This window comes from Globicephala melas, chromosome 8, assembly GCF_963455315.2.
Source record: "Globicephala melas chromosome 8, mGloMel1.2, whole genome shotgun sequence".
Taxonomy (NCBI): Eukaryota; Metazoa; Chordata; class Mammalia; order Artiodactyla; family Delphinidae; genus Globicephala; species Globicephala melas.
Window position 1 is genome coordinate 6288356 of NC_083321.1, and position 21555 is coordinate 6309910.

The window sequence follows — 21555 nt, forward strand, 5'->3', positions numbered from 1 at the left end:
GACAAAGCTCTGCCCCCTTCCTCAGCCATTATTCTCCTTTGAGAATGGTTTAGAATGGGGTATCCTGGTTCACTGTTGGCTCAAATAGAGACCCAACATGAACAAGAGACAGCAGACCACCAGATGGGAGCTGTCCAGCAGACACTGGGGTTTCCAGTTTCACCAGGCTTTGCAGGCCTAGTGACCCTTCATTAAGAGGTGGAAATGGGTTCAGAGCCTGTATCAGCTATCCATTGCATGTAACAAACCACTCCAAAACTTAGTGGCTTGAAACGACAAGGATTTCTTATTTCTCACCATTCTGTAGGTCAGCAATTTGGGCTGGGATCAGCTCGGTGGTTCGTCTGCTAGTCTGCTACTCTTACCTGGGGGTCACTCCTGTGGCTACAGTCATGTGTGGCTCCATCTGGGCTGGCATGTCCAGGCTCTTGGCTGGGGCATGTGACCTCTCATCTGTCAGGAGACTAGGCTGGGCATCTTCACAGCCTGGTGGTCTCGGGGCTCCAAGAGAGCACAGGTGGAAGCTGCAAGTCCTCTCGAGGCCTAGCCTCCAAAGCTGTGCAGCCTCACTTCTGCCACATTCTACTGGACAGAGGAAGTCATAAGGCCAGCCCAGATTTAGAGAGCAAGGAAATAGATTCCACCTCCTGAGGGGATGAGCTACAGAGAGTTTGTGGCCATATTTAATCTACTGTAGGCTAGAGGGCCCAAATAAATGACCTAAGCATGTCATTCTGCCCCTAGTAGGCCCACATCTGATATACCACCACCTTCTCCCTCAAACAAACATTATAAAATGGTTGGTGTTCAGGAATTCCCTGGCGGTCTACCGCCGAGGCCTGGGTTCAGCCCCTGGTCAATCCCACAAGCTACACGGTGCAGCCAAAAAAAACCCCCCAAAACAAACAAAACACAAAAAAACGGTTGGTGCTAATTTTTCAGACCAGCCTATAGATGTTGGTTTGTTAGGAATGGCATTTGGCTCATTGGCCAATTGCATTTTTGAAGATGGCCACTAATAGATCTGCCATCCCACGTGCTAATCTTACAATGCGATGTTGGCAAGCCTCCAGTGAGAGGCGGGGTCTTATGTTCCCTCACCTTGAAACTGGGTGGACCTTTGTAATGGCTTTAACCAATAGAAAGGGGCAGAAGTGATGCATGTGACTTCTGAGGCTAGATTGCAAAGGGCAATACAGCCTCCACTCTCTTGGTACACTTGTCCTTGGAACCTAGACACCAAGTTAAAAGGAAGCCCAAGCCACATGGAGAGGCCCTCTTTTGGTGTTCCAGCCAATAGCCCTAGGTAGGCCCTCAGCCATCAGCCAGCGTCAACTGCCGGCCACATGAATGAACAAGCCTCATGGATGATTCCCGGCTTTTGATTCTTCCAGCAGAGGCCCTAGACATCATGGAACAGAGATAAGCCACTCCCACTGTGCCATGTCTGAATTCTTGACCCACAGAAACCAGGAGAGATAATAATGATTATTGACGTTGTAAGCCGCTAAGTTTGGGGGTAATTTGTGATGCAGCAGTAAATAGGTAATAATATGGGCTGCTGGTAATAGAGACAAGAAAAACCAGTGGCTTAAACAAACTAATGGTTTATTTCTCTTTTTCACTGAGAGGGTTTGAAAGCAGGCAACCCAGGGATGATGTGGACACACCTATGGTGTCATCAGAAGCCTAGGGTCTTTTTTTTTTTTTTTTGGCCACGCCGCATGGCATGCAGGATCCTAGTTCCCTGGCCAGGGATCGAATCTGTGCTCCCCGGTAGTGGAAACTCAGAGTCCTAACCACTGGACCATCAGGGAATTCCCAGCCCCAGGTCTTTTATCTTGCTTCTCTGCTATCCTCAGCACATGGCTACAATTCTCAAGGTCATCTCCAGGTCCCAAGTAGCTACTGGAGTTCCAACTATCACATCTGTGCTCCAGGCGGAATGCAGGATGAAGCAGAGAGGACAGAACTAGCCTTCACCAATATTGTTTCTATTTCAAGGAGCATTTTTAGAAATCCCTTCCAAGACCTTCTCCTTATATCTCATACCCTAAAATTAGGTCACACAGCCACACCATATGTGCAAGGGAGGCTGGAAATATTGCCTTTTAGCTGGGCTCATCGCCATCTAAAGTAAAACTGGAGTTCTGGTATTGAGGAGGGGAGAATGGGTAGTGGTTGGTGGGCCATTGGTGGCTGAGGTGTTAGAGCAGGATGGCGGAAGAGGGAAGTCCTCCCCATGGGGACGAGCCGGAGCCGCACGTTGCCCCCCTGCCTGCTGCAGCCTCCTTGAATGTTTGGGCACCACGGACTTTTCCACCTAAGTTGCTTCTGAACAAAGGTTTGACTTCACCCACTGTGAGGCAGTGGGCTGATGCACAGGGAAAGCTCTGGTCTCTAACTCCACCCTCCCCATGTGGCCAGCAGGCAGCTGGAATTCTGCTAAAAATCCTAATATGCAGTCCTGAGCTTGTCACTTCCCTGCTCAACCACCTTCCAGGGCTCCAGTTTGCCCCAATTTAAGGGCAATGCCCCAGTTAAGGGATTGGTGTTGAAGGCCTCAGCCACCTCTTCCACAGCTCTGCTTCCACCCTTGCTTCATGCCCTGCACCCAAGCCTTTGTGCAGGCAGCTCCCACTGCCCAGAGCACCCTTCGCCTTGTCTCTGCCTGGGGGAATCCCATCCATTCTCTGCACTCTTCTAGGGACACCACTGGCCATTATGGTGCCTTTGCATGGATTAGAAAAGGGTGCCCTTCATCCAAGCGGATGCAGCTTCGTGCCAGGGCTTGAGGAGTGGCCCACAGGTGGGATTCCACCCACACTTGCCTCTTGCACAGTGAACACGCTGCACAGCTGTACAGGAAGATGTCACTTCCAAGGGCCGCTCGAGCTCCACCACTGAGGGAGGCCCTTCCTTTGCCCTCTTCCGTCTTCAGACCCCATGCCCTGATTTGGGGCTGGCTGTTTCCAGCTTTGCGTCCTCTGACCTGCTCAGTGCCCATTCCCCCAGATCCATGACACCAGCAGCCATCGGGGGAACTGAATTTGCGCCACAGGCCGTACCTCTTCCTTCCCACTTTGGGGACCAGCCACACTCCCTTAGTCCTCAGCACACCCAGCAGCAGAATGGAAACCGCTGCTGGGCTGGAAGAGGGGCCATTTGGACAGTCTCTTAGAAGCGACCCAGACACCGGTCGGGTGGAGTCAGCTGCTCAGAGCAACCTCAATCTGAGTCTCAGAGACCCCAGGCCAGGCAGGGAGCTCACCCTCTCCTGGGGGTGCTGCAGCCCCACCCTGCATCCCCTCCCAGACCCAACATGGCCCATTGTGTTTGTTGTAGTGGCCTTGAACCCACCACCCAGGAATGCACGTGAGAAGACCTTCCATTTCATACCTTTTATTTTATCTGCATTTTCTCTGCCTCCTCCCTCCCCCACCGGCCCATGAGAGTGGGTGGAAGCCCCAGTTGGAAGGGAAGGGACTACTCTCTCCTCCCTGGGGGAGGGCTGGTGTCCCCTGGGCCAAGCCCCAGGGACGGGGGAAGCAGGGGCCTCCATGGCAGAGCAAGGGCATCGTCCAAGAGGCTGTGGCCGGGGCCAAGGCCCCTCGGATGCCCGATAGCCCTGAGCCCCGTGGGTCATCAGGAAGGTAAAGAGCAGAGAAGTCAGGGGGCGATGAGAGGACACAGCCTGGAAGGCGTGTGCGCGGCTGACAGAGGCGGACATGGACTTCTGGGGCCAGGAGCAGAGACCAGGGAATATGGAATTGAGATGGGGCCCTGGGAAACAACCCCGGGTTACAGGGGTGACTGGATGTGCAGGGGAGGGTGGACCAGGGAAGACACAGGGGTGGGGTGGGACAGGGCTGTGCTCCAAGAACCAGGCTCCTGGTAGAGGGGCCGCACCACAGGGTCTGATCAGGGACTGGCCCTGAGCAGAGGCCAGAGGGCAGGCAGGGACGGGCCTGTCAGGGAAGGAGGATGGGGACTTTGGGAGGGTAGTGGGGCCGAGGCCGTGGTGCTGCCGTAGCCGGCTCTTCAGGTTCATGGATGCCAGCCCAGCTGGGCGGCCCCAAACCACCGATTTGTGCTTCTGGGTTGCTCGAGGGCCCCCGACGTGGCTTCAGCCATGCAGGGAAGAGTCCATAGGCAGCCCTCTACTGCAGGCAACAGCTGTCCCTGGGACTCCTCCCCCAGCCCAGGCTTTCCGGAAACTTCCTTCCCTGCGCAGCCTGAGAGGCCCCCAGGCTAGATCGTCCGCCATCGCAGGGGGTGGGACGTGGTGGTGGTTGGAGGGGAGCCATGCTGGGATGGTACGTAGACCCAACCGCGGTGGTGTCCCTCCGCCCCCAAAATGACCGTGGGTCCCTGCATGTTAGCCTGTCTAAGGGCTCCAACCCCACCCCATCCCTCGTGTGCTGATCTGTCTTCCCTCCTGTTCTGGATAACAATTACTCAGGCATGGAAGCCCCGTGGTGGGATGGTGGGGGGAGGGCCAGTGTGGGGGCCGCGTGGGTCTCAGAGCGCACCCTGCCCGTCCCCCTGGCAGCCGCTGTCACCGTGGACGATGAGCACGGGGAAGTAAAGGGCGTCCTCGTAGCACGGTGGGCTTTCCAGGGGCTCCGTGTCCTCTCCACGGCGCCCCAGCGGCCCCCCGCTTAGGCTTCGGAAGACCCCCGGCGTGGCGCGGCCCCCGGCTCCCAGCGAGAGGCGGCTGCGGCTAAAAGGCAGGCGGGGCCCGCTGGGCCGGGCGGGGGGCAGCGAGTTGCTGCTGACAGAGCGGCGGCAGCGCTGGCAGCCACGGAGGTAGGCGCCCGAGCTGGCGTCCATGACCACGGCCTCTGAGTAGCTGGGCACCAGCTGCCGGTTGGAGCAGATGTGCCACTCGAGCTCGGTGAAGTCCACCGTGGCCACACGGGAGAGCGGGGGCCCGCTGGGCCCGGCCCCGGGTGCGGGCGAGCTGGCGCCGAAGAGCTTCTCCACCTGGTAGTGCACGTGGGCCGTGCCGTAGGCCGCCACAACGCGCAGCGGCCAGGACAGCGTGGCCGCCGACACCAGCCAGAAGACCCAGGCGCGCGCGTACCACGGCGGGCTGCGAGGGTCGGCGAAGACCATGAGGGACTCGCGGAAGTCCACGTCCTTCAGGTGCATGCCCTCCCGGGCCTCCAGGTAGTCATCCAGGCCCTCGTTGGCGCTGAAGAAGCGGGCCCGCTGCGTGAGGTACGAGGCCTCGGCCTCGGCGCTGCCGAAGCTGAAGCACTTGGTGAAGCGCAGCCGTGTGGCCGCGTGGTCGGCCAGGCCCACGAGCTCCTTGGAGACGTCGCGGACGCCGTGGGCCGAGTAGTCGAACTCGCCCCGAGCCGAGCGGCTGTCGGCCCTCTCGTGGTAGACCTGCGTGGTGGTGTAGGCGTCGCCGTTGCGGTAGCGGGTGATCTGGCGGGTGCGCCGCACGTAGTGGTAGCTGGTGGCCTTCCACCAGACGCAGGGCGGCGCCTGCTGCAGCCGGCGGATCAGGGCGAGCACCGTGTTGGCGTCGGTGCGCGGCGCCTGGCAGGAGCGCACGTGACAGTGCCAGCACTCGGCCAGGTAGAGGAGGTAGAGGAGGGAGACAAAGGCCAGTGGGATGTACAGGTAGCCATCCGAGCAGGGGCTGGCTGGGTAGGTGGGCGGCGGGCCCCCAGCCCCCTGGGCCAGGGCCGCCTCGGGCCCCAGGATCAGCCGTGGCACCGTGGCCAGGCGACACCAGGCTACCACGGCGCCGCAGGCATGGATGAGCAGCGTGAGAAGCAGGCACTTCCAGTGCGACTCGCGGCACAGGGAGCTCCCCAGGGACTGTTTCAGGGGCCGCTGCTGCAGAGTGGGCAGAGAGAGGAGAGGCGTGGGTCAGCACGCGGCCATCAGCTGTGCCTGCTGCTCTGCGGAAGCCACTGAACGAGGTGGTGCTGTGCCCCCACTTTACAGAGGAGGAAACTGAGGCTCTGAGGGACGGGGCAACTTGCTCCAGGCCTCACCCTTCTAGCCAACTGACAGTCGAGCTGCAGGACTCAAACCCAGGCCTGTCTGCCCCAAGCCTATCCTCCACCGTGCCCTGTCATCTCTCGGTCAGGGGCATGTAGGACAAAATAGACCCATCTCTGCCAAAAGAGGAGAGGACCCCCCTCTCCCCCATGACTGGCCACTGAGAAAACTGAGCTCTGGTCCTGACTTTGCTCCCGATTTGCTGTGTGATTGTGGCCATATCCCTGCCCTCTCTGGGCACTGATTCCTGGACCTGGTGGTGTGGGAAGCCAGGGTGGCAGGGGTCCTAGGGGTGAAGCGCATGGGCTTAGGAGCCCAGGATTGGGTGCTGGCTCCACCACTCACTGTATGACTTGGGCAGTTCCCTCATCCTCTCTGGACCTCAACTTCCTCCTCTGTAAACTGGGGTTGTTGTGAGGATTCATCGAGATCATAATGTGTGAAGATCTTGGCACAGGGTCTGGCCATGGGAATAAATATTATTACCGTTACCCTGCAACTCCCTCTGGTCCCTTGGTCTCGCTAGGGACAGCAGGAGACTTGGGCGAGGCTTTCAAGTAAACGAGAAAGAGGAAGAGAGGGAGAGGTGTGAGTCTGGGTGGTGGGGTGGGGAGCAGATGGAGTGCCGTCCTCCACTCCCCGTCTGTGCTGGGGGTGGAGCGGCACACAGCTGCTGGGCAGCAGGGACCACTCCCTGGCCCGGGCTGCCAGCCTGGCTCCCGCCTCATCCCCAGGTGCCTAAGGAGAGAGAAGGGGTGAAAAGGGGGAGAAGGAAGACGTGGTCTGGAGGAAGCAGCAGGGGTGGGGGGTTAAGGGGCCACCTTTTGCCCCACAGTCCCACCCCCACCAGGCTGTGAGAAACCCAGGAGGAGAGGAACTGTCCCCACCCCAGCCCAGAGCAGCCGCCTGCCACAGAGGCATACCACTACCCTGACCTGCGGGGCCAGAGGGATGCACCTGCCCTCATCCGCGACCCCCACCCCACCCCACCCTACCCTAAGTTCACGGAAGAACCTCCCACCGGGAATGTGACCACTGCCTGTATATCCAGCACGCAGCAGACCCTCACCAGAGCCCAGGGCGCAACCCCCCTCCCCCACTGTAACTTGGCGCACAGGTGCACACGCATCCCCTCCCCCAACCCACCCACCACAGGACACAGATGCACATAAATGTTACACATTCACTGACGCGCAGGGACACGGCAGCCCCTTACCTACCACGGTGCACATGCCCCCACCCCTACTGCGACCTGACACCCACACCCTACAGACTACCGGGAGAGACCCACACACCGCAGGACGATACACTCACATGCACTCACACGTGAGCATTTCACCCAAGCCACCAGACCTTCACCTGCCTATAGGGCACGTATATTCCATTCGAGGTGTGCGGAGCACGCACTGACATTCACACACCCACAAGCAACCTCTGTCCACCGAAACACACACAGAGATCTACTCACCACCCACCACCCCCAACACCCCACACTGGGCCCTACAGCCCTGCAGACCCTCTTCGTGGCTAGGACTGAGGAGGGGCCATTCTGAGGGTCCCAACCAGCATGATGGGCCCTGGGGCCTCACCTCAGGGAGAGGGAGAAGGGGTACCAAAGGCCACCTCCCTCCCTCTTTCCCCTCCTCCCTCCGCTCCCCGCCCCCCGAGTCCCCGCTACCGCTGCTGCATTGCAGGCGCCGCCCCGGCACCTCGTGAGTGCCTGGGGGCCTGACCCCGGGGCTCTGGGGGTGAGGGGCAGCGCTGCAGAATGGGGCCGCGCAGGGGCCAGGTGCTGACGTCACAGGAAGGCGAGGCGGGATGAGGGGGCGTCGGGGGCGGGAGTTGCCCCCATATCCCTTCCCAGCCAACCCCACCCCTACCCCCACGTGGGCCCCTAGGTCCCAGGACCTCTTGCAGGACGCAGGCTACCCCAGTGACGTCATTGGCCACAGGGTCTCCGGACTTCCCTCCTCAGCCCCCGCCTCGGGGGTCGCCCCTTCCCTTGTCCCCCTCTTCCCGCTCCAGCCCCGGCTCCGGCCCCCACCACACAGAGCCGGTACCTCCTCCCGCAGCGGCTCGCCGTCCGGGATGAGCGCGGGCACCTCCCCGCCGTCGCCGCCACCGCCGCCCTCGGGCATGGTGTCCTGGCTGCTTGGGCGGCCCCCGCCTGGGCCCGGGGCATGATAGGGGGGAGCGCGGAGGGCTGCGGCGCGGCCCCGGAGGGCGTCCGCTCGGCTCAGCGGCCGCGGAGGGAGTGCGCGGAGCTAGAGCCTTAGCGCGGCGGAGGCGTTGGCAGCCGCGGTGGCGTTGGCAGCCGCGGTGCCCGGCGCCCCGCCCTCCGCTGACCCCGCCCCCGCGGCACCCTCTGCGCCGCCGGCAGCGCCTGGCACCGCGGGTGCTGCCCCCACCCCTGAGAAGCCCAGGCTGGGCGGACGGACGCCTGGGTTCCCTTCCTGCCGCGATCGAGCTTGCGACCTTGGACAAGTCCTTGCTCTCTGGGGCCTGAGACTCCCCTGCTGTAAAATGAATCTCGAAGAGGGTGGGTACCCGCGGGGTCCTATCTCTGAGTAGGCCCAGGCCTGAGCTCACCCAGACCCCACCCCTGAAGCCTCGCTTGTGGTGGTGGAGGGGGCAGTTACAGCCTTGAAAGCTGTGGTGAGAGCCTCGTTAGCTGGGCAGAGGAGCTGGGCTCCACTTAGAGCAGGCAAGCAGGAGGCCAGGACACCCGGGGCCCTAGGCTTTGTGATCTTGAGTCGGCACCCTTCACCCCCAACCTCAGTTTTCCCACCGGAGAAATGGGGATGGAAAGGTGCTGGATTCAATGCACATTCATCATGCTGTCCAGGCGAGTGGGATTCGTCCTGCATGAGAGGACCCCCTCCCAGGTACTGGTGGCCCCAGTGCAGCTCTCTGACCCTCAGGGGCCTCAGACCTTCACATCTGCCCCGGGCCAGGGCCTAGCCCCCAAGGTAGGCAATCAGTGGGTGGGACATAGGGAGCTGCAATGCTAGGTGGGGTTTGTTTTGTGATTTTTTTTTTTTCCCAAAGAGCAACTCGAAGACCATTCTGTTCAACACCCCTACACATTTAAAGATGAAGTAACCGAAACGGTAGAGAGAAAAAAGGACTGAACCAGAGTTTCATCCATTAAAAAAAAAAATTATTAGGCGCAGATGTTTATTAGGTGTCTTCTATATGCAAGTACTGTGAAGCATGCACGAGCATCGCGAAGACAAGTGTAGAAGTGGAGAATGACACAGTCCCTGTCCGCATGGAATTTACATCCAGGGCAAACTACTGCACCCAGAGGGAGCCTAGAGCCTGGCCTCCGGCCTCCGTTCCAAGCCAGGACTCTTCCCTCTGTCTGAGAGGCACAAGTTGAACTGACTCTTAAAGGATAATTAGGTTTTGGACAAGTGGATATGAGGGGGAAGGGCATCCCAGGTGGAGGGGACTTCTGGGCAAAGGCACTGCAATTGGACCACGTGGACTGAGTTCGGAGAGCAGGAAGGTCACCTGGTGTAACTGGACGCTGCGTAGCTAACTAGAGGCAGATCGAAGAGGACCTGATCTTGCTCTGTAGAAAGTGGTGGCTGGAGGTCTGTGTGAAGGGAGGCCCCGAAGACTGTCTCCGGGGAAGGTGGGAATGAGAGAAAGGTGGAGAGAAAGGAGCCCCTGAGGTCATGAGTGAGGCTTGGGGGTCTCACTTCGAGATGACTGAAGGGCTGGCAATGACTCAGGAGTTGCAACCACAGCTTCAGGAGGCGAATCGGCACACCTCCACCCACAAATCATCTGGACCACGGGAGAGTCGACGGGACAAGCCTGGTGCAGGATCCTATCCCAACTATTACCACCCACTTTATTACCACCCAATTTCTGGGACTTCAGACCCGGACCTCGGTTTTTCAATACATGTAGTGTGTGTGTGTGTGTGTGTGTGTGTGTGTGTGTGTGTGTGTGTGTGTGTGTGTGTGTGTGTGTGTGTAGAGAGCCCAGGTGTGTGTTTGTGTGTGTGTGCGTGTGTGTGTGTCGAGAGCCCAGGCCCTCGGAGTCTGCAGGATGGCGGCAGTGGCGGTAGGGAATTTCAGCACCAGACAGCGGACAGCACCCGCGCGGAAAGGAGTGGTGGGAGGCGGGAGGAGGAGTCAGCATCCCGGAGCTCGCTGGGCCGCGCAGTCACTGCTCGGCCCGGGCTCCTACCAGCATCCCGCCCCGGCTGCCCGGGCTCCGCGCCAGTACTGGGGGAAGTATGGAGGACGGGGAAGGAAAGCTAGCATTGAGAAGGAGGGGAAAGAGCCCCGAGGGACAGGGCTTGGTCATAGCCCCACCGTCCCACTCCCTCTTGGAGTACGTCCCGCGAGCGAAACTTCATTCCCGGAGTCCAGCCGCCGCCAGCCTCCGCCGGGTCTCTTCCCGCTGTAGTCGTGGCAGGTAGAGCGTCAAGTGCTCCAGTGCGCAGGCGCGGAAATACTTCTCAACCTCCTCCTACTTTAACCCTTCTATTGGCTGCTCCGCCGCGAACTAACAACGGCACTATCCAATCCGAGAGCGCCTCAAGTTGCTCCGCCTATTCCCCCGACCGGAAGTTGGTTATTGCCGAATCCACTTCGGCGAGGGCACGCCAGTAACCAATTGGGAGAGGGGATGGGCGAGCCGGCGCCGCCAAGGAGCCAATGGCAGGCGGCAGAGGATGACGCTGCGGACATGCTGCTGTCGTCGGACAGGACGGGGACGTGTCTGGCTGATCGGTAACCTCGGTCGGTGCTCAGGAAACGAAGCAGCTGCCTCACTAGTATTCGTACCACGAGGCGACGCAGCGGGTCCTCGGAAAGAGCGAGCGTCGGGGCCATGGCTTATCACTCGGGCTACGTAGCCCACGGTGCGTGGGGCGCGGGGTGGGCGGGGGCGCGGGCCGACCGGCCCGAGGAGTGTCGGCTGCGCGGCCCGCCCACTCTGAGGGAGAGGGGCGGCCGTGACCGCTGCCCAGGGCGGCGGATGTCATTCGGACTCCTGCCCCGTAAGACTGTGCAACGCGTCCTGGACTTCGCCCTCTCGGCCCAAACCTGAGATCAGATCGGGCGGTGACAGCACTGCTGGGATCCCCGTGCTCTACTCGGGCATGAATGGGGTTTGCTTCCCAAACTTCCTTTCCCTGTCATGACCCTGGTAGGGTTTCTCACCACTGCCCAGGGCCTCCGCGTACCCAGCCGTCGCCTTTCCCACCCTTGTACATGCGGGAATGCCCTGCCGATTGTCTTCACCTAGCAAACTCTGTCTCCAAGGCTCAGTTCAGAGATCAGTCCCCTTGAGGAGGCCCCCAGGAACCCTCAGACGGGCAACCACTTCCAGGGGCTGCCTCAGCTCTTTCTTTGCCCACACTTAGCACCTCTCCAAAACGATCCCTCATCAAAGTTCTTTCTGGGTCAACTACTCCTCATCCAGCTAGTTTCCCGCACAGATTGCTTGGTGCTCCCAGGACCCATCCAGGGCTTCCCAGCCTGGGGAAGGGGCAGTGGTTTGGGCTCATGCTTGGTATTCCTGTCACCTACTCTGGTACCTACAAACCCACAGGCTCCAAGCACAGGGCCCGGGCAGCTCCGGATCCCCCTCCCCTCTTCGATGACACAAGCGGTGTTTACTCCAGCCAGCCGGGGGGATACCCAGCCCCAGGAGCCGACGTGGCCTTCAATGTCAACCACTTGATTGGGGACCCAGTGGCCAACATGGCTATGGCCTATGGCGGCTCCATCGCATCCCATGGGAAGGACATGGTGCACAAGGAGGTGTGGCCCACCCCCAGGGCAAGGGTGGCAGGATTTCTGGCCAGGGCTGGGGCATCACGGGATCCCACCTAATCCTCACAGCAGCCCTCAGGGAAGGAGCGCATAGAGGAGCACCCTGAGGTTTGGGGTGCAGCTTGCCCACAGCCTCCTCTCTCCCCTCCCAGCTGCACCGTTTTGTGTCTGAGAACAAACTCAAGTATTTTTTCGCTGTGGACACAGCCTATGTGGCCAAGAAGCTAGGGCTACTGGTCTTCCCCTACACACACCAGGTGAGCTGCCTACCAGGTGAGCTGGTGGACCCCCTTGCCTCCCTCATCCTGCCCTAGAGTCTGGCCCCCAGATCTCAACTCCCTTCTTTCCTCTCTTGTCTTTTCCTCCTAACCTGGCTGCTGCTGCCACCACCAGAACTGGGAAGTGCAGTACAGTCGTGATGTGCCTTTGCCTCCGCGGCAAGACCTCAACGCCCCCGACCTCTATATCCCCAGTGAGTCTTTGACCTGGGCTAGGGGTTACGGGGGGACTTGTGCCTTGAGGCGCCAACAAGAAGAGAGAGGCTCATGTGTTGGTTCAGCATCTGCTCTTGGTGCTTTTGTGTGTGGCTTTTGTGGTGTCCCTAGATGCCAGGTAGACCAGGTAGACAGAGTGGGGTGACCAGTAAGCAGCTTCCTGGGTGTGCTCTCAGGGTACTCCCTTTTGAGACCTTCCTGCCACTTGACTTAGACCATGTCCCTCCCCAGCCTGGAGCCTTGGGTTTAGACCTGGCCCTGCAACTTCCAGCTATGGGACCTCAGGTGGCTACTTTCATGCTCCTGAAAAACTGGAATAACAACAGTTCCTACCACAGAGGACTGTTTTGGAAATTCAGCGAAGGGATGTGTGTGCTCAGCCAGCACGTGGCACACAGGAAGCACGCAGTAAATATTAGCCATTATCACTGTTATTACGTGTCCTCCAAGGCCTGCTTCAGTATCCCCTTCTTTGAGGAGGTGGTCACTCCCTTCTGGGTTCCCACAACTGCCTGTCTACATGGCATGGGTCAGGCCGCCCACACTGTGCAGTGGCTGGCAGACTCTGCATCTGACTTCTCTCTGTCCTGGGGCCTGCACAAGGCGAGGCCCCTGGTGGACACGCTGGAGGAGGGGTGAGTATGCCCGGGCCAGCCCTCAGAAGGGCTACCAGGAGGGCAGCCAAACAGCCCAGTTGCCCTGGGAGAGACACAGTTTCTTCTTCCCTCCTTCATTTTGTTTCCCTCTCATAGTCACTGTGTAAGGCAGGAACTGCCATCCGTGTTTTACACGTTGAAGCCAAGGCTCAGAGAGAGTTGAGTATCTTTGAGGATACACAGCTTATAGGTGGTAGAGTTGGTTTGCTGTCTCCAGACACTGTGCCCTCTTGTGGGCACATCAGTTCTGGTGCTTAAAGGGGGCAGAGGACAGGACTGAGGAGTTGAAATTGCTGTGAAAACCCAGCTGCCGTCTGAGCTTTTGTGAAAATAGCAGAGGTGACTCTGGCCTGTGATGTAGTTTCTGAGACACAGCAGGAAACTTTGGTGAGTTTCCTAGTACAGGGACGGGGAAGGAGGTGGCTTGGTGGTCCTGAGAGAAGGGTCAGGTAGCACTTACACAGTGGGAGAGGGCTGAGCAGGAACAGGCATCCCAGGCAGGGCACTGCGGAGCTGAGTGTGGAGGTCGAGCATGTTGGGATATGCAGGGAAGGAAGTACGGGGGTGTCAGTGGCTCTGAATACCTAGTGGGGGGTGGCTCTGGTTGAGGAAACCAGGCTGATGGCATCTCTCTGGCTCTTGGCAGCAATGGCCTTCATCACCTACGTGCTGCTGGCTGGGATGGCGCTGGGGATTCAGAAAAGGTCAGTGCCAACCCCTTCCCCATTCCCACCACTTCCCCACTCCTGACTCCTCTCTTCGCCTCCCTAGGGGATTTGTGCCAGCTCCCAAGTCCACTCGTGCCCCCAGTCTTGCACCTGCCACGGGATGGCTGGTTTGGGGCTCCCCTCACCTCACCCCCACACGGCCACAGGTTCTCCCCAGAGGTGCTGGGCCTGTGTGCGAGCACGGCACTGGTGTGGGTTGTGATGGAGGTGCTAGCTCTGCTCCTGGGCGTCTACCTGGCCACCGTGCGCAGCGACCTGAGCACCTTCCACCTGCTGGCCTACAGCGGCTACAAATATGTGGGGTGAGCACCTGTGGGCCGAGAGGGAGGCTCGCCTGGGTCGGGGGTGCCTACCGCTCTGGGTTCCCGGCCTGCATAACTACAGCCTCGAACTGTGACCCTGGACCCCCTCTAGCTCCTCTCTACTAGAGGGGGCGCCTGTTTTCAGCAGCCTCCTCAGGGGCTGCGCAGTGTTGCTCAGGAGGTCAGGAATGTGTTGAGAGTCACCCCGGGAGCACAGGGGAGAGGGGTGAGCTGGGGTAGTGAAGGGGGTCTCAGATCCAGGTCCTAGGGCTGAGCCCTGGCCCTCCCAATTCATTTTGAGTCTAGGTCCCTGGGGGGACAGGTTGGGGGGAAAGGGCCCTGGTGATGGTAGGCGGGGTCTAGGCTGGGCTCTGGGGCAGTCTCAGGCCTGGACCCTTGCGAGGTCTCCAGCCTTCTCTTCCTCCCTCCCCCACCCCTGCCCGCTGCAGGATGATCCTCAGTGTTCTCACGGGCCTGCTCTTCGGCAGCGATGGCTACTACGTGGCGCTGGCCTGGACTTCATCCGCGCTCATGTACTTCATCGTGAGTCTGGGGCTGGCTCCTCTTCTCCTGGGGTCGGAGCTGGGGACAAGCTTCCCCTTCCCGGCCCAGCTTCAGCTCTCTCCTTTATTCCAGGTGCGCTCTTTGCGAACAGCAGCCCTGGGCCCCGACAGCATGGGGGGCCCGGCCCCCCGGCAACGTCTCCAGCTCTACCTGACTCTGGGAGCTGCAGCCTTTCAGCCCCTCATGATATACTGGCTGACCTTCCACCTGGTCCGGTGACCCCCGGTCCCCACTGGCACTGATTTTTCCATACATTGAAGATTTGGTTTCCTTGATTTCGTTTGAGCCTTGTTTCTGGGGCTTATGGGGGGATTTGCCAACACTTGTGGGCCTTTGCATTGCCCAGGGGACCAGGCTCGGGCTTTCTCCAAGGAGGGGGATCCAGGGAGGGCTCCCTGGAGTTGGTGGCCTTGATACTGCCTCGGAAGGCAGATGGAAGTGTTTCAGCAGAAATAGTTGTTTATCTGTGGCTGAGAAAGTGAGAATGGAAGTGGGCAGCTGCTAAGGAGACCTCAAAGGCCTCTGATCCATCTGAGGAGGTCCCTAGTGGGGTCTGTAGGCTAGTGGCGTGAGGCCAGCTGTGCTAAGGATTTAGCTCAGGACTGCCCCCTATGCAGTCCCTTTCCCCCCATCACCTCTTTAAGCCTTTTAGGAGCAGACGTGTTTGCAGTAGTTTATTCATATTTTGTCACAAACGGCCGGGGAGGGGGTGCCGGACTCCTCCAGGCAACATAGAAAATAGGTCCAAGAGACAGGGTGGCTGGGGTTGGGGCAAGGGGGGACAGGGAGGGGTCTGGAGAGAAAGCCTGGGGGAGGGGGGAGGGCAGACTAGGGGTGGGGCTGCCCCCCTGCTGAGCCTGCTCATTCCCGGTGTGGGTACCGCCCCACCTGCAGGGGGAGCCCCAGGGTGGGGGTGGTGGTGGAGGGGGCGGCCCAGAACTTCCAGGGTCAAGCCCTGCCCCGTGGCAGGGCCTAAATGCCCTCTGAAGTGGACAAGGCCGGAGGTCCCGCCCCTTCCAGGACTGACTGCCATGCCCACAGGCTGGCAGAGGAGCTCCTGCCCCTATTTAGAGCTCTGCCCAGCCCTAGTCCAAGGGGAGGGGGCTCTGAAGGCGGGAAGTCCCCGCAGCAGCAGTTTGGGGGTGGGGGAGAGGAGGCTGGGGGCACCAGTGCCCCCTCCCTCCCCAGGGCTGAGGCCTCTGCGGCCCAGGGGCAGGGCTGGGGGTGCACAGGCGTCCGGTCCGTTCTGGGCTCGCTCCCTGGCCGGCTTCCCCCTTAGAAACTCACCAACGTATAAACCATACTGTGGGAAGACGAGGCAGTGAGCCAAGTCGCGAGCATGCCCACTACTGGCCACCCACCCTGTCGCGCCCTAGGTTGCCCTCAGTCATCAAGGGCAAAGGGCAGGAACTTGGGGCCCAGCCATTCCTGGGATTGGAGGGATGGTGCCTGGAGCATCCCTTCCCTGACTTCTGACCGCCATGGGCAGGACCTCACCTGTACAGGTAATAGAAGAAGGAGAGCAGGTAGAAGGCGAGTTTGCACCAGGACTCCTTCTGGCAGTAGTTGAGGATGTCAGCATTCATGATGGAGACCGCGTCATACATGACCTCAGAGCCATCCGCAGGACGGTGGAAGTACCTGGGGGGAGAGAGGGGCCTGAGTGCCCACCCTCAAGGCTCCCACCCACATCCTGCCCCGCTCTCCCATCTCACCCTCCCGAAGGCAGCTGCTACCCTCACCTCCAGAGGTGGTAGAAGAGGAGGGGGATGTTGAGGCCCAGGGTCACCCACTCTGCTGCACACAGAAACATCAGACAGAAGAGGCCGTGGATGGAGTATTCTGGGACCACCAGCTGGGGAGTGAGGGTGAGAGGTCAGCGGCCAGGTGCTAGGACAGATCTAAGCTTCAAGGGCACTTGGGAGGTGCCCACCCACCATCACCTCTGGGGACTGAAAGGGCTTCTAGCCTCCCACTCCCTCCCACGTGGCAGAGCAGATCAAACAGGCCGCAGAGGGGGAAGGCCCGGCTCTGGGTTACAGTGGCGCTGAGCTCGGCTAGGAGCCTCCTGCCCCTAGCCCTGACACTGACCTTCCTCAGGAGGCAGCAGATGCGTTCGATGTTTTTTAAACGCTCGCGCTGTAGGGAGAGGAAAAGACCGCAATGGTGGAGGTGAAGGAGCGGGCACTGGGGGCGCCCCGCCCCCCTCCCACGCCCCCCCACTCCCTGCACGTGGCCGCCAGGGGGCGCCAGAGCAGACTCTGCGGCGTTTCCGGCGGCGCGGCAGGAAAGCAGCCGCGCCGTCCCCATAGCGACCGTCACCATGGAGGGATCTTCACCCGCGTCTCCATGGCAACGGCCCAGAGCCTGGCAACGGCTGCCCCGCCAGGAGGAACCCGAGCCCTGAGCCCGAGCCAGGTGTTTGCTGGGGGCTGGGACAAGGCAGAGGAAGGGGCACGGCCACCGTCCCCTCTACCTCCGTCTTCCTGTCCTCCCGCCGTCCTCCACCCGCGACATATGGCAAGACAGACGGACGGACACACCTCGGCACAACACATGTATCACTTACTGCCCGCGCTGGGTTCCCCTGGTCGATGGGGTTCTTGAAGTCGGTCCGCAGCTCGTCAAAGGCTATGATCTGGGGGAGGGGCGTGTGCCCGTCAGGGTTGGGGCAGCAGCTTATGGCCCCCCACGCATTCTTCTGTGGCATAAGATTCACACATGGGGATCGGACGAGATGGGACGTGCTGCAAAGGTGGAGAAACTGAGGCCCAGAGAGGGGTGGAGCCTGGCCCAAGGTCACACAACAATTTGGAACGGAACTCTAGTGTGCTGATGCCCAGTTCAGGACATGTCCACTACACCTCCATCCAAAACATCCCAAGGGATAGTGTGTTCTCCGCTGGGCCCCGTGCTGAACACTAGGGTCCCAGAAGCCTGGGACACAGCCCCTGCCCGGGAGGAACCCCAGACTTGGGAGAAAAACTGTGAACTACATCCAGGGTGATCAGGGCTGTGGAGTGCAGGAAGAACCTGGGATGGGTGCCTGATTCAGCGTGGCGTGGGGATGGGGAGTTCAGGCTGGACTCTTGAGTAGGAGTTTGATGAACAAATGCGGGAAAGGCAGTCTGAACAGCAGGAACAGCAGGTACCAAGGCAGAGGGTTGAAAGAACAAGGAACATTCAGGAAGCTTGCAGGTTCTATATGGCTAAAGTGAAAGTGTGAGGCGAGCAGGAAGAAAGACGGGAATGGTGAAAGATGGGCTGGGGAGGTCAGCAGCGCCAGACGTGGGTGCCTTGTGAGGCCGGACCAGATGTTTGGACTTCAACACAGAAGTAAAGGGGAGCCATCGAGGGGTATAAAGCAGCAAAGCAGGGTGGTTAGGTTGATGTTTTAGGATTGACCGAACAGGAAGTACAAACTGGCTAACGGTCCCAGCCAAGACATACATGATGCTTCCTCCATGCCAACAGGCTTTATGTTTGTTAACTCATTTGATGCTTACAACAACCTGATGACGTAGGTGCTGGTATTATCACTTCCATTTTGCAGATGAGGAAACTGAGATAGATTAAATGACTTGTCCAAGGCCACATAGCCAGTTAGTGGCAAGCCAGGTTTCTAAACCCGTTAGATTCCAGAGTTAAAATTTTAACCACTTTACTACACTCAGGCCAGACCAGTCAGGGGACTATTGGGAGTGTTGCGGCTGGGGCTTGCGGTGGGGAGGTGTGGTGATCTGAGTGAAGAGAGGGACAGTGGGGATGGAGAGGTGGGGATGGATTCCAGAGCTATTTAGAAGCCAGAATCCAGAGGGCTTGAATGGCAGTGAAGTGGAGGCAAAGGGACCCAAGGTGACTTTGGGTGTTGGGGCATCTGGTGGACGGCACTGTCCTCACTGGGATGGGAAACTCTTGGGGGGAGCAGGTGTTTGACAGGATGATGGGACAGACCTGGGGGGAGCTGGCATGGGAGAAAGGCTGGCAGAGGAGCCTTCTGGAGTCCCCTCCCCTGAGCACCAGCCCTAGGATGAAGCAGCGGGCCCACCCCCCAAGCATCCCGGACCCCTTAAGGCTCGAAAGGAGAGAACACGGGCTTCCTGGAGGGAGCTGGGGCCATCTGGAGCAGCCCCACCAACTCCCCATTGACTCTGTCAGGCACAGCAACAGGGTCCAGCAGGGAGCGGAAGGGTGCCGTCTGTCTGCCCCAGAGCTGGCACCACCAGCAGGCGGCGAGTGTTGCACCTCCCACCCCCCAGGCTGCCTGGCGCTGACTCAGCCCCCTGGAACAAACAATCCCCCACGGTGACAGCAGACACGCGTCACTCCCCACCAGGGTTGCCTAGCGACCAGTGGGGCCTGGTGGGATCTGGGGTCCTGCCCTGTAAGGTTCTATCTAATTCTTACCAATTTGGATTGAGGACCACACCTCCTCTCCCCACCTGCACACCCCTTGGCAAGCCTTGCTCTGGGCTTATATACACTCTGCTGTATATACAACAAGCCCACTTTACCGATGAGGAAACAGACTCAGGACAAGAGACTTGCTATGATCGCCCAGCTAAACAGCTGAGCGAACACAGTGCCTGACACGTAGTCGGTACTCAATGAGTATTTTTGGGGAGCACTTGGGCCCTCTCTCCCAGCCTGGGAGCCCCAGAAGGGCGAAGCCTGAGTCTTATTCATCCTTGTCACTCCCAAAGCCGACCAGAGCCTGGTTCTCAGGAGCATCGACAAGTGTGTTGGATGGAGGTCTGCTCTGAGCATCCCCTGAGGACAGGGACCCCCATAGAGGCTGTTGGGGGCCTCTGGGTGGGGAGGAGCCCAAAAAGGGGCTTCTTGAATTCCAGGAGCCTTCCTCCCAGGAGCTGGTTAGCTCTGTGTGCCCAGCCTGTGACTCTCAATTCCTTCCAGTCCTCAGGACTCCAGCCCTCCTGCCACCACCCCACAGGATTTTCCAAGGCCCTGGGATGAGATAGAAGGCTCAGAGAGACGAAGATGGACCTAGGGGAGATGGAGGAAGGGAAATAGAAATAGAGAAGGGGGCAGAGAAAAGAAAAAGCAACTGAGAGACCCAAAGAGAGAGAGGGCTGCAGATGGGGTGTGTGTGTCTGAAGGTGTCTATGGGGGCTCACTCCTCACACAGAAGGGGCGCAGTCAGAGTCCATGGAATCCTGATGTAAAAGAGACAGACAGCAAGGGGACAGCAGGGGAGGATGAAGGGAGAGACTGATCAAGGGCCAGGGAGGACCACGGAGCAGGCAGGCAGCAGGTCCCAGGAAAAGAAAGGAGTGATGAAGTGGGGAGACCAAGAAAGAAGCAGGTGAGGCAATGGGGAGGAAGAGGAAGGAAGCGGGTACAAAGAGACCGATGGGGGATAACGCGATGATCAGGGAGGTGTGTGCTGGACGTACAAGCAGAGGATGATGAGCTGAGCGGGCCAGGGCCAAGATGCACAGGCCGTGTGGAGGGGATAGGGTGGTGGCTGAAACCTCAGGGTACATAGGAGAAGAGAGGGCAGTAAAGGGGGTGGGGAGCAAGGGTCCCAAAAAATAAGCTGGAGGCTGATTGATAGTTCTGTAGTGAGTGGAAGGGAGACAGGCAGGGGACCACTGAGAAGGCCCCAGACAGTGGGGGAGAGGGACTCTCTCTAAAGGGAGGCAATCAGGATAAGGGATGAGAAATGGACGTTTTGAAGAACCAGGTGTGAGGCAAGGCTGGAGAGAGAGACAGACCAAAGGAAACAGGAGACAAAGAGGAAAGTGGGGGCAGGAAGAGGAGGAAAGCTGGAAAGTGGGGAGGAAACCTAGTAGGGGGAAGCCCGAACAGGAGGGGGTAGGGAAACCCAAGGTGAGCTGGTGGTCGGGGTTAGGCCTCTGGGGCTGCTCAGAGCCAATCACTGCTGGGTCAGGGAGTGGGGGTGGGGGGCGGGAATGGAAAGGGTTAATGGGCTCTGCGATCTGTGGGTCCTGTAAACAGATGCAGTTGCCATAGCAACTGGCTCCATCACTCTGGCTGGAAAAACCCACAAAGGGGGTGGGGAGAGTAGACAGACAAACTGCCCGACGGACAAACGGGGGCGACTAGATGGCGGGGGTTGGGGGGTGGGGAAATAGGAGGGAAAGGAACAAGAATCCCAGAATTCCGCCTCACACCCCAAGGCTGCCATGGGGCAGGGGAGGGGGGTCAGAGACCGACTGACATACCCACAGATAGTCGGGGGCGGCGGAGAGAGGGGGGGGGCCCGGGAAGGAAGCCGATGATGGGGGGTGTTTATGGGGCGAACAGTAGCCGACTGATGGGGGATAGCGGAGAGGAGGCTCCAAGTTTCTCCGGGCCGTGAGACCATCCGTCCGTCCCCCTCCTGCTCCCAGCGGCCCCTGCCCCCACTCCGACCCCAGCCCCAGCCCCAGCCCGGCCTTACGTGCCAGATGACAAAGAAGATGAGAGAGGCGCACAGCACCAGGGTGAGCATGTAGCAGAACGCGGCGAAGGTGAACGCCATGGCCCCCGCGCCGGGCGGCGGCCCGGGGGGCGCCAGCGCGGGTCCCGGGCGCAAGGGGACGCCCCCCCGGCCCGCGCTTAGGGCCGGCCGGGCATGGCCCGCAGGGCTCGGGCGCGGGCTCGGGGGACGCGGGCGGCGCGGCCGGGATCGGGGCCGCGGGGCCGTGGGGCGCGGGCCGGTGGGCTCGGGGGGCGCGTCCGCTGCCGGCTGCCCGGGCCCCAATCGCTCATCCTGCGATCCCTCGCCCGCGGCTCCCTCGCTCTCCAGCCCGCGAAGCCGGCGGGGCGGAGCCGGGGGCGGGGCCGCCGTGCGAGCAGCCTCGGGCGGGCGGGGCTGGGTCTCTGTGCGCCCCTCCGCCAGCGCGGCCCGGGCGCCACCCCCGCCCCAACCTCAGGGACACGTAAGCATGGACGCACATCCCTGGCATAACCCCCCACCCCCGTCACACAACGAGCCCACCACGGCCACACTCGGCCCACTCGGACGG

The 21555-nt window shown here is 60.1% G+C and overlaps 3 protein-coding genes across 4 annotated transcripts; 1 reads left to right on the forward strand and 2 right to left on the reverse strand.

Moving 5' to 3' along the window:
• Nucleotides 1–3386: 3386 nt before the first annotated feature.
• On the reverse strand, nt 3387–8323 carry TMEM151A (transmembrane protein 151A). The gene is made up of 2 exons (XM_030833085.2): nt 8082–8323; nt 3387–5853 (listed from the first exon to the last, which is right to left on the reverse strand). Exons 1-2 carry the CDS (start codon nt 8157–8159, stop codon nt 4522–4524), a joined length of 1410 nt encoding a protein of 469 aa, XP_030688945.1. The 5' UTR covers nt 8160–8323; the 3' UTR covers nt 3387–4521.
• Nucleotides 8324–10702: 2379 nt separating this feature from the next.
• On the forward strand, nt 10703–14838 carry YIF1A (Yip1 interacting factor homolog A, membrane trafficking protein). Its single transcript, XM_030833532.3, has 8 exons — nt 10703–10903; nt 11596–11807; nt 11972–12076; nt 12213–12291; nt 13616–13673; nt 13844–13999; nt 14449–14542; nt 14636–14838. Exons 1-8 carry the CDS (start codon nt 10873–10875, stop codon nt 14780–14782), a joined length of 882 nt encoding a protein of 293 aa, XP_030689392.1. The 5' UTR covers nt 10703–10872; the 3' UTR covers nt 14783–14838.
• A 386-nt stretch (nt 14839–15224) lies between these two features.
• Nucleotides 15225–21130, reverse strand: CNIH2 (cornichon family AMPA receptor auxiliary protein 2). 2 transcript variants are annotated; one of them, XM_030833537.2, is made up of 6 exons: nt 20988–21130; nt 17133–17201; nt 16655–16702; nt 16306–16418; nt 16061–16204; nt 15225–15866 (listed from the first exon to the last, which is right to left on the reverse strand). In XM_030833537.2, the coding sequence occupies exons 1-6, from the start codon at nt 21066–21068 to the stop codon at nt 15839–15841; spliced, it is 483 nt and encodes a 160-aa protein (XP_030689397.1). In that variant the 5' UTR covers nt 21069–21130; the 3' UTR covers nt 15225–15838. The 2 variants fall into 2 exon arrangements, with proteins under 2 accessions (XP_030689397.1, XP_060160364.1); XM_060304381.1 differs by having other exon boundaries at nt 17133–17310; nt 20988–21103.
• Nucleotides 21131–21555: the final 425 nt, after the last annotated feature.

Coding starts and splice junctions, on each gene's coding strand:
- TMEM151A (XM_030833085.2), bottom strand. CDS start 8,159: ATGCCCGAGGGCGGCGGTGGCGGCGACGGCGGGGAGGTGCCCGCGCTC. Junction 5,854..8,081: donor GCGAGCCGCTGCGGGAGGAG/GTACCGGCTCTG, acceptor CCCACTCTGCAG/CAGCGGCCCCTGAAACAGTC.
- CNIH2 (XM_030833537.2), bottom strand. CDS start 21,068: ATGGCGTTCACCTTCGCCGCGTTCTGCTACATGCTCACCCTGGTGCTG. Junction 16,419..16,654: donor TCTGCTGCCTCCTGAGGAAG/GTCAGTGTCAGG, acceptor CTCACTCCCCAG/CTGGTGGTCCCAGAATACTC. Junction 15,867..16,060: donor TTCTTCTATTACCTGTACAG/GTGAGGTCCTGC, acceptor GTCTTCCCACAG/TATGGTTTATACGTTGGTGA.
- YIF1A (XM_030833532.3), top strand. CDS start 10,873: ATGGCTTATCACTCGGGCTACGTAGCCCACG. Junction 12,077..12,212: donor TCTTCCCCTACACACACCAG/GTGAGCTGCCTA, acceptor TGCCACCACCAG/AACTGGGAAGTGCAGTACAG. Junction 14,543..14,635: donor CCGCGCTCATGTACTTCATC/GTGAGTCTGGGG, acceptor CCTTTATTCCAG/GTGCGCTCTTTGCGAACAGC.